A 14459-nucleotide genomic window follows, 5' to 3' on the forward strand; every position below is an offset into this window, starting at 1 on the left:
AAATATTTCTATGCATGTATATGTAGATATAGTACTCCATCTGGAGTACTGTGCACAGTTCTGGAGCCCCCAGCACAAGAAGGACTCCAGAGAAGGAGTCTCCACAAGCTCTCTGAGCAGCCTGTTTTAGTGCTCTGAGATCTTACTGCTCCCTGCAGTTACTTCAAAGGCAGTTGTAGTGAGGCTGGTGGTATCAGTATCACCAAGGTTGGAAGAGAACTCACAGATCATCAAGTCCAACCCTTTACCACAGAGCTCAAGGCTAGACCATGGCACCAAGTGCCACGTCCAATCCTGCCTTGAACAGCTCCAGGGATGGTGACTCCACATCTCCTCCCAAGTAAACAGCAAGAGGAAATGGTCTTGAGTTGTGTCAAGGGAGGTTTAGATTGGATATTAAGAAGAACTTCTTTACTGAAAGAGTGGTGAGGCATTGGTACAGGCTGCCCAGGGAGGTAGTGGAGTTGCCACCCCTGAAAGCACTCAAGAAATGCATAGATGTGGTGCTTCAGGATATAGTATGGTGTTATAGTTGGGTTACTGTTAGACTCTATGATTGTAAAGGTCTTTTTCAGCCTTAGTGATTCTGTGCTGGGCACCTGCCCCAGGCTGACACCTTCATTTGCTCCCAGGTAGGGCACCTGGGGGCTCCCCAACAGATAGCTCAGGCTACTGAGAAACACTGCAACAGAACTACTGAAAAACTTTGCTACTGGTTGGTTGCCAGCTGGGTCATAGCTTGGTTTAAAGCATCAAGGGCATAAAACCTGTGAGACTCCTACACTGGAGGCATTGTTAGGTTTTTTCATCCAATTAAACCAAAAGAAGGGGGGGAGGGGGATGAGGAGAACCTCAAGCCAAAACACATAACAGAACAATTATGATTTTCATTCTAGCCAAAATAATTCCTTTTATATTTGCATTTTGTTACTGCCTTTTCTTGCCAAGTGCACAAATTGTGTTGGATTAGAAGTTTCATTTGGCTCTGTGCAAAAGCTGTTTCTCCTTTGCAAACAAATGTGGCTCATTGTCAAAGTAGAAAAGAGAACTATTTAATTTTCTATCACAACAAAGATCTTAAGTTGAAAATCATTGAATTGTGGAATGGCTTGAGCTGGAAGGGACCTCTAAAAACCATCTAGTCCAACCCCCTCTGTAGTAAGCAGGAATATCCTCAACTAGATCAGGTTGTCCAGAGCCCTGTAGAGCCTCACCTTGAATATCTCCAGGGATGGGGCCTCATGCTACCTCCCTGGGCTACTCCTCTCAGTGTTCCACCATCCTCACAGTAAAGAACTTGTTCCTAACATCCAAGCTCTCTTTGCTGTTTGATTTGGTCTTCCTAGCAAAATGACAGGCTGAGTTTAAACAGCTCCAGGTAGCCTAAAAATATATTTACAGTTGTTGTTGGTTTTTTTTCCCCCTCTCACTTTCCTCTTTTTAAGAGTGTTTAAGGAAATAGAATGTTTGGTCCCTATGTTGCCTTCAATATTTACTTCAGTCTCTAGCATTTGGCAGGAGGGTTGGACTTGATCCCTCCCACCTCTGAAGTACTGTGATTCTGTGATTTCTGGATGTAGCCAATACCTAAGAATACTGCATGAGAGGCAGAGTAAATGAGACCAGAGTTTTCCCCTTGAAAATCTTCTCTAATTCTATACAGGTGAGAACTAAGGGACTAGGATTACAGATAGGAGGCCTTCTAACAGAGCAGGATCACAAGATACTAGGGGTTGGACGAGACACAAGGAGATCGAGTGCAACCCCCCTGCCAGAGCAGGACCATACAATCTAGCACAGATCACAGGAACACATCCAGACAGGCCTTCAAAGTCTCCAGAGAAGGAGACTCCACAACCTGTCTGGGAAGCCTGTTCCAGTGCTCTGGGACCTTTACAGTAAAGAAGTTCCCCCTTGGGTTGAGGTGGAACCTCCTGTGCTGCAGCTTACATCCATTGCTCCTTGTCCTATCCCAAGGAGCAAGTGAGCAGAGCCTGTCCCCTCCTCTCCTGATCAGCCCTCAGATGTTATCAAATCCCATCTAAGTCTTCTCTTCTCCAGACTAAGCAGCCCCAGGTCCCTCAGCCTCTCCTCATAAGCCATGCCCTCCAGTCCCCTAACCATCCTCATAGCCCTCTGCTGGACCCTCTCCAGCAGATCCCTGTCCCTCTTAAACTGGGAAGCCCAAAACTGAACATGTTACTCAAGATGAGGTCTCACCAGGGCAGAGAAGAGGGGAAGGAGAACCTCCCTTGATCTGCTGGACATGCTCCTCTTAATACACCCTAGGATCCCAATGGCCTTCTTGGCCACAAGGGCACATTGTTGTCCCATGGATAACTTGAGGATAACACAGGTCCCATCAGGATCAATAGAAATCTTAGAAGACTTAACTTGAGCTGTATTTTTAAGTGCCCATTACCACCACAATAAACCAATTCAGTATTCTAGGCAGGAAAAATGGTTATAGCAGAAGAACAGTCGCAGTATACTCATCTTACCTTGATTTAGTGCTAAAGCTGGAGCATAAATGACAATGCCAGTGTATAAAGTCTATAGAGGAGGAGAAAAAAAGACACAAGGTCAAAACAAATGTAATTCCTAGAAAGGTGATGGCTTTCTTAAATGCTTTCTCTTCTAGCACTTATACAATCTATATTTCTTCAATTCAATAATTCCAATCGTAAGAAGACAAATGCTTGAGAGCAACCAAAGCTGCAGCCTCACAGCCTGGTGTCCTTAAAACAGCTACCAAGGACTCTTAAGTCCCTCTTCAGCTTCTCCTGGCTTTGGTAATTAACTTATTTCATTGCTTTAAACCTGCAGTCACATGGCAGAAACAAGAGCAAAAAGAACTTGATGAGGAAGCTATTGAAGTTTACTTTCTCAGTCTTGGGATCAATATTTCTCTCAGTATGCAACTATAATGCACATGAGTAAGAACAAAAAATCCTTATGGATAGCATTACAAGGAATTACACTCCAGTAAGATGAAGCCACATATGACTATCAGCAGGCTTCTATTTCCAGCAAAGGCAATAAAGATGCTGACAAATGAAGGGGCTGCTCCATCACTTTTGTGGGCACAGTGGGATTTATACAGTGTCAGCCTCTAATTTATTAGTGTGTATTTTAAAGTTCTGATTGCTTTTCTCTCTCTGGCACTAGGACAAGTTCAGCTGTGGCATGGTTCAGGGGAATGCAGCTTGCAATATGCAGAAGACTCCTGTGAAGGTCAGTGGTCTTGATTCAAATCAGCCAGGTCCTGAGCCGACTTCCATGAGCTTTCCATGGTGCAGCTCCCTGACTGATAGGGGTGAGACTCGGACATGGAAACAAAGCAGAATCAGATGTTATCCACAAGTTGTGGACATCTCATCCCTGGAAGTGTTTAAGACCAAACTGGATGGGACTTTGAGCAACCTGGTCTCTTGCTGCCATGGGTTCTCTAGGTTTTCATATATAGCTGCCAGTTCTGCAGCACTCCACAGCTACCTACTGACAATTGCCAAGCCCAGCCAACTTTTGACTTGCTGTCCATATAGCAACTGTCAGCACGTCCTGCTGAATCACAGAGCCATAGAATAGTTTAGGTGGGAAGGGTCTTTCAAAGATCATCTGGTTTTGCCTGCCCCTGCTGTGGACAGGGACATCTTCTGCGAGTTGAGGTTGCTCAAAGCCCAAATCAACCTGGCCTGGAATGCTTCCAGAGGCAGGGCATGGTCCAGTGTCCCACCACCCCTCTTGCAAAATATTTCTTCCCTATACCAAAATCTACTCTCCTTCAGTTTGGAGCTACTACCCCTTGTTCAGTCACTACAAGCCTTGGTAAAAAGTCTCCCTCCACATTTGTTATAGGCCCTCTTTGTACATTGAAAGGCTGCAAAAAGTCCCTTCTCCAGGATGAACAAACTCAACTCTCTTATCCTTTTTTCATAGGAGAGGTATTCCATCCCTTTGATCACTTTTGTGGCCCTCCTCTGGACCCACTCCAACTGGTCCATGTCTTACTTTTACTGAGGACCCCAGAAGTGGCTGCAGTACTCCAGGTGAGGTCTCACAAGAGCAGAGTAGGAGAGGAGAATGAGAATCACCTCCCTCAACCTGCTGGCTGTGCTTCCTTTTATGCAGCCTAGGATGCGATTGGCTCTTTGGGCTGCAACCACAGACTGCTTAGCCATATCCAGGTTTTCATCCATCTGTATCCCCAAGTCCTCCTCTGCAGGGCTTCTCCCAATCAGTTCATCTCTCGGTCTGTACTGATATTGGAAACATTGGACTTGCCTTGTTGAACTTTGAGGTTCACATGGGTCAACTCGTCAAGCTTGTACAAGTATTCCTGGATGGCATCCTTCCCTCAAGTGAATCAGCTGCACCACCTGCTGTCATTCTCAACCTTTCTGAGGCTGAACTCATTCCCATTATCTATGCCATTCATAAAGGTAATAAATAGTGTTGATCCCAGTATAGGACCTTGACAGACACCACATACTACTGGTTTCCAATAGGACATTTAGCTGTTGACTGCAAGTCCAGACAACTCCTTATCCATCAGTCAAACCCATATCTTTCCAAGCCTGCTAGCTCAGCAATTCAGCATGAAGAAGTGGCTTTCTGAAGCGTAGCAAATATAAGAAGCTTGGAGCCATAGGAAGTAAAAACTTGTCACAAGTAAGATGACTTTTTTGGTGTCAATTAAAACAAGACTGATGGCACAAACTTCCCACTTCTAAACACGTTTAAAAGTGTCAAACAATGTCAAAAATAACACCATTAACATTTTATGGGGTTTCTTTTCCTCATTATTTCTCCCTGACATGATGCTGTAGTAAGGTGGGGATCAGTCTCCCTAGTATCAGGTGACAGAAGCAGAGGAAATGGCTTGAAATTGTGCCAGGGCAGGTTCAGATTGGATATTGGGAAAATGTTCTTTACTAATAGAGTGGTCAGGCACTGGAACAGGCTGCCCATGGAGGTGTTCAGTAATAGTGTGTGGACGTGGCACTTTGGGACATGGTTTAATGGCCATGCTGGTCTTAGGTTTACAGCTGGACTTGATGATCTTAGAAGTCATTTCCAACTGAAGCAATCCTGTGATTCACACATGCTAGCACTCTGCTTTTCCCATGGGCCTGTGTATCTATAAATGCCAGCTAACCAGCTCTGTTAGAGTAAGTAATTAGCACTTCATTGATCACCATCTTGTTGGTGCAAATGTAATTGCCTGGTAACTCCTGGTGTGCTTTAATGCAAAATCAGGAGGCAAAAAAAGGCACGTAACTGGAAAAGCTTTCTGATCATGTATTTATTTCTGTTTTGAATTCCCCTAACAGTCCACTTCAGAAGTATGGAAAGATGACATTTTTCTTTCTGGTGTATGCAGCACATGCTCACTCATAGGGAACACAAACCCTATGAGGAGAGGCTGAGGGAGCTGGGGTTGTTTAGCCTGGAGAGGAGGAGGCTCAGGGGTGATCTCATTGCTGTCTACAACTACCTGAAGGGAGGCTGTAGCCAGGTGGGGTTGGTCTCTTCTGCCAGGCAACCAGCAATAGAACAAGGGGACACAGTCTCAAGTTGTGCCAGGGCAGGTCTAGGCTGGATGTTAGGAGGAAGTTGTTGGCAGAGAGAGTGATTGGCATTGGAATGGGCTGCCCAGGAAGGTGGTGGAGTTGCTGTCCCTAGAGGTGTTGAAGCAAAGCCTGGATGAGGCCATGGTGTAGTCGATTGGCTAGGGCTGGGTGCTAGGTTGGCCTGGACGATCTTGGAGGTCTCTTCCAACCTGGTTGATTCTATGATACATTCTATGATGCACTGTACCTTTAAAACCTGCAGACTCATACTAACTCCCCCAATAGGTTGGATGCAGCAAATTGCACCAACAATAATTTCAGAGACTGCTTCAGTTTAACATCACCACCCAGTTTTCTTCCAGTGGTGGTGGTGGTGCAAGCCCCTTCTGCAGTAAATGACAGCTCCTGACAGCTTGTTTAGCCACATCTTGTAGACCCTTTAGAATGAGTCAGGCTCCCACAATCCATGGGACTGAGGATGAAAAGCACTGCTGTAGATAATTGGGGCATGTTTACATTTTAAACCCACTGTGGTTTTGTCCAGCAGTCAGGCAAAGGACTGCTCTTCACCCTGCAGCAAAGGGTCGCTCATCTCTCGGCACGGTGCTGATGCCAAGTGACTGCTCTGGGTGCTCAGTAATGAACACAAAGACTTGAGGCAGGTATCCCAGCGTCTGCTTCCCGCCTCACTGCTTTGGGGCAGCAAGAGCTCAGTTTCTCCCACTCCCAACCACTCAGAGACACTAATCTGAGGAATCCTGGTGGGTTTGAGGTTTACTTGCCGTTTGTATAATGAAGAGGATAGTTCCACAGAGGCGCAGGTATTTGTTAAATCGAAGCTCTAAATACTGCAAAAGAGAAGAAAATGCAAATGTTGATGAAGCTTGGCACTACTGATAGGACAGGGGTGAAGTGATAAACAACACAGGGTTGCCATAGCATTGTTTTACATCTCCAGAAACAGCCAAAACTCCTAGAGTCACCTCAGCTGACATCTCTTTCAACTTGATTTGGTGTTTCTTTACAGACCTCACAACTGAGTAATGACACATGTGCAAGTGAAGAGGACATGAACTAGTCGGTATGACAGCCTGCAGAACGGAAGCTGGTGCTACTTAGCTGCCTCAAGGGACAAGGAGCTGTGTGCTATGACCTGGCAAAGGCCAGCACTCATCAAGGAATCACTGAATACCCTGAGTTCAAAGGAACCCGCAAGGATCTTCAGGTCCAACTCTAGACTCCACATGGGGCAACCGAAAAGTTCACAATGATGCACCAGCAAATGATGGAACCAACTTGTGTTGTGAGATCAGAGAGGAAGAGAAACTGTTGTGGCTATTCCTCTGAGCTCTAACTGGAAACTTTGGCATTATGTGTCTCCACCTGAACTGCTGCAAGTGATGGCAGAAGGTCTCCAGTGGTAGCAGTCACCTCACCTTGTGCATTGTCTGAAGCAGCTCACTGTACTCTATAGGTAAGTGGAAACGTAGCCTTTTGCAAAAGAGGAACCCTCACTTTTCTACCTAGCCTGAAACAGCACAACCTCTGCATGGGTTTGTTATGCACTATCTTCTTATCCACTATTCTGCCTGCCAGTCTGACACAAACACTGAAGTCTATCAAAATGCTTCTTTATCAATTGAGCATTTAAACCATCATCTGTGCTCATGTCCACACAAGGAAAGGAATGATGAACCCACAGATACCAAGAAGCTGTCGGTCTCTGAACTCTGTCCACAAATAGAAGACTTATCTTTTATAGATGCACTATTCCAATTTCACCTCAAGATTATCAGTGAGTTTCTAGTCATGATAATAAGATTTAAGAGTCTGATCATCATAATGAACAGTCCAAAGATTAGTAGTCTAAAAGATACTGGAAGCCAACAGCAATTTCTACTGGTGAGTTCTTATCTAAATCTCCCAAGAGAAACCTTGTTTTCAGCATCCAGTGCTGCTACACCCCTGCTCAATGTAATAAAGTGATAAAGGCCAAAGGAGATGATCCTTTCCCAATGTGCTCTGTAAGAAGAGCAATCTGACTCCAAACCTGCCAGAAGAGGACTTTTGTGGCTGCATCTAAGCTTAGAAACCTTTCTGAAGGAAGCGTGAGGTGAGAACTCTGGTTCCTATGATAGGTGTTCTTGATGTATTCATTTTACATCATTAACGACATGCTACCGTCTAAGCTGTACAAGGAGAATTAATCCACCTGCTGACCTGAGTTCCTAAGTGAGGAAACAAATCTGACACGATACACAGCTCCTGAGCCAAGATAGTTGAGGATCTCCTCTCTGTGGAGGCAGTGCAGGCACACTTGAGGACAGGGCAGGCTGCAGGCTACTCTTGGAAGCGTGGACAAATGGGTCAGTAAAGAATGCAAGGGGATTGGGGGAAGAAACTTAGGGGAGACATGTATAAACGAGGCATGAGAAGCCCTCTAGCTCCTTGAAGGCTTTTTCCCTTCCACCTTACCTCGTAGGTGCTGGTAATGCCCAGCTTGTAGAAGACAGGCAGGAAGATCTCAGCGCTGCACAGCACCACGAGGGCATAGGTGAAGGCGAACATGCAGAAGATGGCACCGTAGCGATAAATCTCCGCAGGGGTCCCCAGCACGGTGACAGCTGACATGAAGCTGGCGGTGAGAGACAGCGCGACCGGGACAGCGCTCATGCTGCGACCCCCCGTGAGGAAGTCCTTCGATGTCTTCTGCCCTCCTCCCACGAAGGCGTAGTAGACCCCAATGACTGCCGAGATCAGCAGCATGGCCGCAAAGACCACATAGTCCCAGACGGTGAAGCCCCCCATGCTCTCGGGCAGACTCTTCGTTGGAGCCAAAGACCAGAGCCACAACCAGAGGGGCAGCGGCTGCCCCCGCAGGGCTGGGACGGGGCGGCCGGCGCAGGGCAGCGATGGGACGGGACTCCGCAGGGGAGCCGCCGCACCGTGCGCCCCGCCGGGCGGTCGCCGAACCCTGCGAGGCGCAGCGGTGCACGCCGCCGAAGTTAGTGAGGTGCGGTGTCCTCCGCCGGGGCAGGTGCGGTGCGGAGCGGTCCCTACCGCCGGGATGGGTGCGGTGAGATACGCCCCGCGCAGGTTTCCGCCCGTGTGTTTCGGTGAGCAGGATGAAGCAGTGCGAGTGCCGGAGCCGGGTCAGCGGGCAGGCCTTATACGGCGCCGGTGCCCGCTCCTCCCCGTGGCCGTGAGCGCCCACGTCGAGCGGGAAGGGGCGGCGATCCTCGCGGCTCGGGGCGGCCCCGGCCGGGCCATCGCGGGTTATTGCCGCCCGCCCCGTGCCTCCGGGACCTGCGGCGCCGGTGCTGCCGGCGTGACCCCGATGCAGAGCCCCGCCTGAAGGTCTACAGCCCAAACTAGAGTCGCAGTCCGGCGGTTTGGAGGGAAGGTAACTCATCCCACTGCTACCTAGGGTGGTGTTTCCTACCCTTCTTCATCAGTGTTTGCCATCATCTCCCCAAACGGAAAAGGTGAAAACGCAGCTTAATATCCACATCTCTGTGGGTTGGGCAACCTGGAAGACAACCCAGGGCATCAGTAATTGCCAAGTGAGCTGCTGAACACTGTGGATACATGGCAGAGAAGTTCCACTACCTGTGCTGTGCTCAAGGAAGCTTTGGTCACCTTTTTCAACTAATCACAGGTTCACAAGTTAGAGTTCACAGAAATATCACAGAGGAATCTTCATCTATCTCACCCACGGGGGAAAGCATCAGAAGCACCTATGGGCTCCCAAGGCTGTGGATGTCAGGGGGTGGAGAAATGACTGCTGCTCTTGCTAGAAGCACGTACAGAACCGTGCAGCAAATACCACCTTGGGCCACTTTGCCATAGGTCAGCAACCCCAGAAAGGAGATTAAGATGTAAAGATGCCAAGGGTGACCATAAGGTGGGCCTGACAGCAGTACATAGCACACCGTGAAGCAAGACTCAGTAGCTCTGCACAGCTTGAACTGTGCACTGGGAAAGTGCTATGCCAGAGGAGATTTCCCAGCATAAGTCAGCAGGTAGATAAGGACATTTCCTGCTCAGCCTCTCCCTCCCCTTATCCACAGCTGGATTTGCTGGAAGTAGTCTTTGCTGCAAGTTCAGCACAAGGTGCTCTGACCTGCCTGCAGCTGACCAACTTGAGACATTTTTCAGCAGCCTTTTGTATCTTAGACAAATGATTGACTAGATATTGACAGAGAAAACAGCTCATGGAGCACTTCTACTTCCAAAGGAGCTCTGGATCTGGCAATCTCTTTAAAGACACTTATAGCTGCATGTTGGAATGAGGGAGCACAGGTCCAATCTGGCAGACTTCTGAAGTTGAGCTGTGAAATCATACCTGTGTTGGTCTGGCATCTAGATGCCCATATGGGAGTGTAAGTGTCCCTGAAAATGCAAAGGCTGGCTACCGTGGTGCAAGCAGCATGTCCTGACCTAGCAGGTTAGCCTGTCAGTCTCTTTGGCCCAATTGCTCTTTAATTACTTCTGTAATGAGTAACAGCTTCCAGATGTCCTGATGTGGAAGCACAAGAAAGAAACGTATCCTGTACCCCTATCAATTAGGCTATTGAAGTATTATCTAAGCTGGTTGCCCCAATTTATTACTTGCCTTTTAACCACATGAAAGAAAGAAACTCTCAGCAAAGCTTCAAGCAAAACCAGCAGCTTCCCACATAATACGACTAACTGATGTTGTCCAGCAAAGATGTGCTGTCATAAAACACGATCCACTTTGTTACAGGATGGACATAAGCAGCCTCCTGCCCAGACCCACAGCTAGTACTGCTCAGAGCTCTGCTTCCTTGCACTCTTTGGGGCTTTCTGTTGCTCAAACCATTCAAACAATAACGTGCATTTAACTTCTTAACTGTGAAGGATTAATGCAGGTTCGATTCTGCTGCTTTGTCACTTCTGACCTAATGTAAACAGAACAGGTGATGACATGTATTGCAAGACAAATTGTGTTTCTTAGCTGAAACACCAGCAGCCATAAGGAAATGGATGTTACTGGTTTCAGGTGGCAGCTGACATCTGATTCTTCTTACAGGAGCGCTAAGCAAATTGCCTTCCAAATGTCATCATGACCAACGTGGCAAGAAAAGCTGAATCCTCCCATTCAGATGTTTCTCTCTTAGAAGCCAGCAGTGAATCTGTATGATGCTTCTGCCCTACATCACAGTAAGTGGACCTTGTAATTCAAGGCTAAACGTTTTTTGTTCTGGATTTTTATACACAAAACCAATTTAGCTCCATGGAACAGAGTGGGCTTATGTTGTGTAACAGAGACAGAACAGTGGGGGGTTGTTTTCCTCATTGCTACAATAGATATTTAAATGTCTTCCAAACTTAGGGAGCATAGAATCATAGAATCAGCCAGGTTGGAAGAGACCTCCAAGATCATCCAGGCCAACCTAGCACCCAGCCCTGTCCAGTCAACCAGACCATGGCACTAAGTGCCTCATCCAGGCTTTTCTTGAAGACCTCCAGGGATGGTGCCTCCACCACCTCCCTGGGCAGCCCATTCCAATGGGAAATCACTCTCTCTGTGAAGAACTTCCTAGCATGTTTCAGTGTTTTCTTGTAGCACCCTCTCTCATCTCCATTGGGTTTTATTTAGTGCCTCATCCCACTGACTCTGTGACTCTGTCTTTGTGCAATTCACTGGTATCAGCAGGATTATGGTGTTTAATAGCAGGAAGTGTGAGACTTGCATCTCTCCACCACCTCTTTGAGCTAAATTCTGGAAATACACTTTGAAGGGTTCTCCTGCTTGTTGGCAAATGTGGGTATAGGCAAAAGCAAGTGGAAGTGAGGTAGGAAAGCACTGGAGGCCCAGTGAACACTGTTCAGCAGTACTGCAGGACCCTGAGCAGCCTATGAGCTCTCAGACTTCTAATGGTTCCTCGCCTGAGTGTGCAGTTTTAGGCTGTGTGGGGCTCAGATGTACCTACACCAGCTGAGCTGAGACTGCACCTGAAGAGCAGCTGGTGTTCAATGGTGCAGGGCCAGGGCTGAGCTCATAGATTCATAGAATGGTTTGGGTTGGAAGGGACCTTGAAGATCATCCAGTTCTAACCCACTCTGCCATGGGCAGGGACACCTTCCACTCAAACAGATTACTTAAGGCCTGATCTAACCTGAGCTTGAATATCTCCAGGGAGGGGTATCCATGACCTCCCTGGGCAAGCTGTTCCAGTGTTTCACCACCTTCACTGTAAGGATTTGTGTCTAACATCCAATCTAAATCTCCCTTCCTCAAGCTTCAGTCCATTCCCTCTCATCCTATCATTACAAGCCCTTGTAAAAAGTCCCTCCTCAGCTTTCTTGTGTAAGAAAGGCTGCTATAAGGTCTCTCTGGAACCTTCTTTTCTCTAGGCTGAACAGCCCAATCTCTCTCAGCCTGTCCCCATAGGGGGGAGGTGCTCCAACCCTCTGGTCTTTCTCTTCTGCTTACTGGCAACCTTGCCAGAGAATAGCTGACCATTGGTAAAAATGATCAAGGAGGTCATTTCAAAACAAAGTCTGCCCAAACTAATTCCTTACCTTTTTTATACTCAGTTTGGCCTTTTCTGGAAACAGTTTTATGATTTGTCATTCTGAAAAATTCTGTTTATTTTTGTTTGGGTGATTTGCTTAGGAAATAGGAAATTAGAGGCTTAGGGTCATGCTCTGCGTATGGAAAGTGTTTTCTAACACCATGACCAAGTTTACAGAGGGTTAGAGGTCTGAGGGATATTAAGGCACTGCCAGTTTCATGAAAGTAGATTGGCAAAAAAGAGGTTTTACTGTAAATGTTCTTGTTGAAGAGTGCAGCAGGAGCTGAACCTCTGTTAGATAACAGTGAAACCATATAAAAGACCTTGGAAATGCCTTGCTGCAGGCACAGCTTTTCATCATATTAAAATACACAATATTATGAGGGTCAAGGTTCCATTTATTCCTCTATTCATAGAGCTACCTGTTAAATTTCCCTCTGCTCATCATTATTATTATTGGGAATAATATATCAACATTAATCATTGAATTCTAATTAATTCCTTTTTTCTCACAAGGCAATGCTTTCAGGTCAAAATGCACTTCTTTTGCTTCTGAAAGATTCTGATTCCAGTAAAGTTAATAAAACCACAACTGCATCCTACACAGCATCACTCATCACCTTGTAAAGTCCAAATGGAAGTTCATTGCTGCTGGTGTTTTATGTTTCTGAAGATCAGTCAGTATTTGGCTCCTCCTTAATCCCTTCTGCTTGTCCACATACTGCTGCTTTGAGTTGCTGGGTTTAGTATAGCTGGCTTACCTGACTGCCATCATCATAGAATCACAGAGTGGTTTAGGTTGGAAGGGACCTCAAAGATCATCCAGATCCAGCCCCCCACCATAGGCAGGGACACCTCCCACTAGAACAGGTTACTCAAGGCCTTAGCCATCCTGGCTTTGAACACCTCCAGGGAGGGAGCATCCACAACCTCCCTGGGCAACCTGTGCCAGTGTCTCATCACTCTCACTGGAAAGAACCCTCTCCTAATACCTAGTTGGAATCTCCCCTCTGCCAGTTTAAACCCATTACTCCTCATCTTGTCACTACAAGACCTTGTCAATAGTCCCTCCCTAGCCTTTCTGTAGGCTCCTTCAGATACTGGAAGGCTACTACAAGGTCTCCTCAAAGCCTTCTCTTCTCCAGGCTGAAGAGCCCCAGCTCTCATGGTCCTCATAGCAGACGTGCTCCATCCCTCTGAGCATCTTTGTGGCCCTCTTCTGGACTCACTCCAACAGTTTGACATCCTTCTTGTGTTGGGAGCTCCAGAACTGTACACAGTAGTCCATCATCCCTGACCTTGCTGCTTCTGCTTTAGTGCAACCTTAATCTTCCACAGTGTTACGTAGTGAAGTTCTTGCCTGTCTCTTCAATTATTTTGTCAGCTCTCCTTCTGTTAATACTATTTGAATGCATCAGAGTGAGCATGGAAGGGTATTCAGAAGAGCAGTATAATCCTCAATAGTTCTTGTGAAATCTGGATGAGTTCTTTAGAAGTATTCAAGTGGCACCTGTATTTTCAGCACTGGCATCAACAGAGGGAAAAGAGCCAGAGAGATATCTTAAAGTCCTAGGAATAGATCATGTTTATATTGACAGGTTGAATGGAAACCTCCTTGGTTGTTTGTTTTCTCTATTTTTGCATTCCACAGAAAGGTGAACTAATGCAGTTTGCAAAGAAAATGATGTAAATGTGAGTGCTTAATGTTCCCAAGAACAAAACTGCAGATTGTGCAACCCTCTAATAGCAGCACACCTTTGAAAAATCAATAGTCAGCACCTAGGGACTGAAGGAGGTGCTTAAGTTAGCCTTGACTACTGGCTACTTAAATCTGATTTGGAGCCTGTCATGTGTTTGATGGAGTATTTTGCTCTTTCATTAAAAGAACAAGTCTCAGAATTTACAGACTCACAGGCTGCATTGGGTTGGGAAGGGCTCTCAAAGGTCATCTTGTCCAAAACCCTTGCAGAGAGCAGGGATAGATCTGACTAGATCAGGCTGCCTGGGGCCCCATCCAGTCTCATCTTGTATGCCTCCAGGAATGGGGCCTCAACAACATCCCTGAGGTTACTTTATGGATTGTTGTGCTAGTTTGAGCCTAGCTGGGATATTTTGGTGAGAATCAGATTATAGGCTGTGAAAAGGAAACAATGGTGATGTGTACTTCACTCATAGGTTTGCTGAGATGTATAAGAACAGGAACATAAATATAGATAAGGGAGTCTCTCTTGGGCTTTTTGGGCTGCACTTCTCTTTCTAACCTGCCTGACTAATCCTTCTGCTTCTTAACCTCCCTGGCTGACCCTCCAAACTACTTTGAACATAAGGCAAAAGTCTGGGGTAA

The 14459-nt window shown here is 46.6% G+C and overlaps 1 protein-coding gene across 1 annotated transcript in view; it reads right to left on the reverse strand.

Moving 5' to 3' along the window:
- The window catches only part of SLC5A8 (solute carrier family 5 member 8), a 37053-nt gene extending 28672 nt beyond the window's left edge, over nt 1-8381 (reverse strand). The window contains exons 1-3 of the mRNA XM_064155013.1: nt 8049-8381; nt 6356-6421; nt 2502-2553 (exon numbers count right to left, since the gene is read on the reverse strand). Coding sequence (XP_064011083.1) covers nt 2502-2553; nt 6356-6421; nt 8049-8381 — 451 coding nt within the window. The remainder of the gene's footprint in view (nt 1-2501; nt 2554-6355; nt 6422-8048) is intronic.
- Nucleotides 8382-14459: the final 6078 nt, after the last annotated feature.

The sequence above is a fragment of the Pogoniulus pusillus genome, chromosome 15, assembly GCF_015220805.1.
Source record: "Pogoniulus pusillus isolate bPogPus1 chromosome 15, bPogPus1.pri, whole genome shotgun sequence".
NCBI classification, from domain to species: Eukaryota; Metazoa; Chordata; class Aves; order Piciformes; family Lybiidae; genus Pogoniulus; species Pogoniulus pusillus.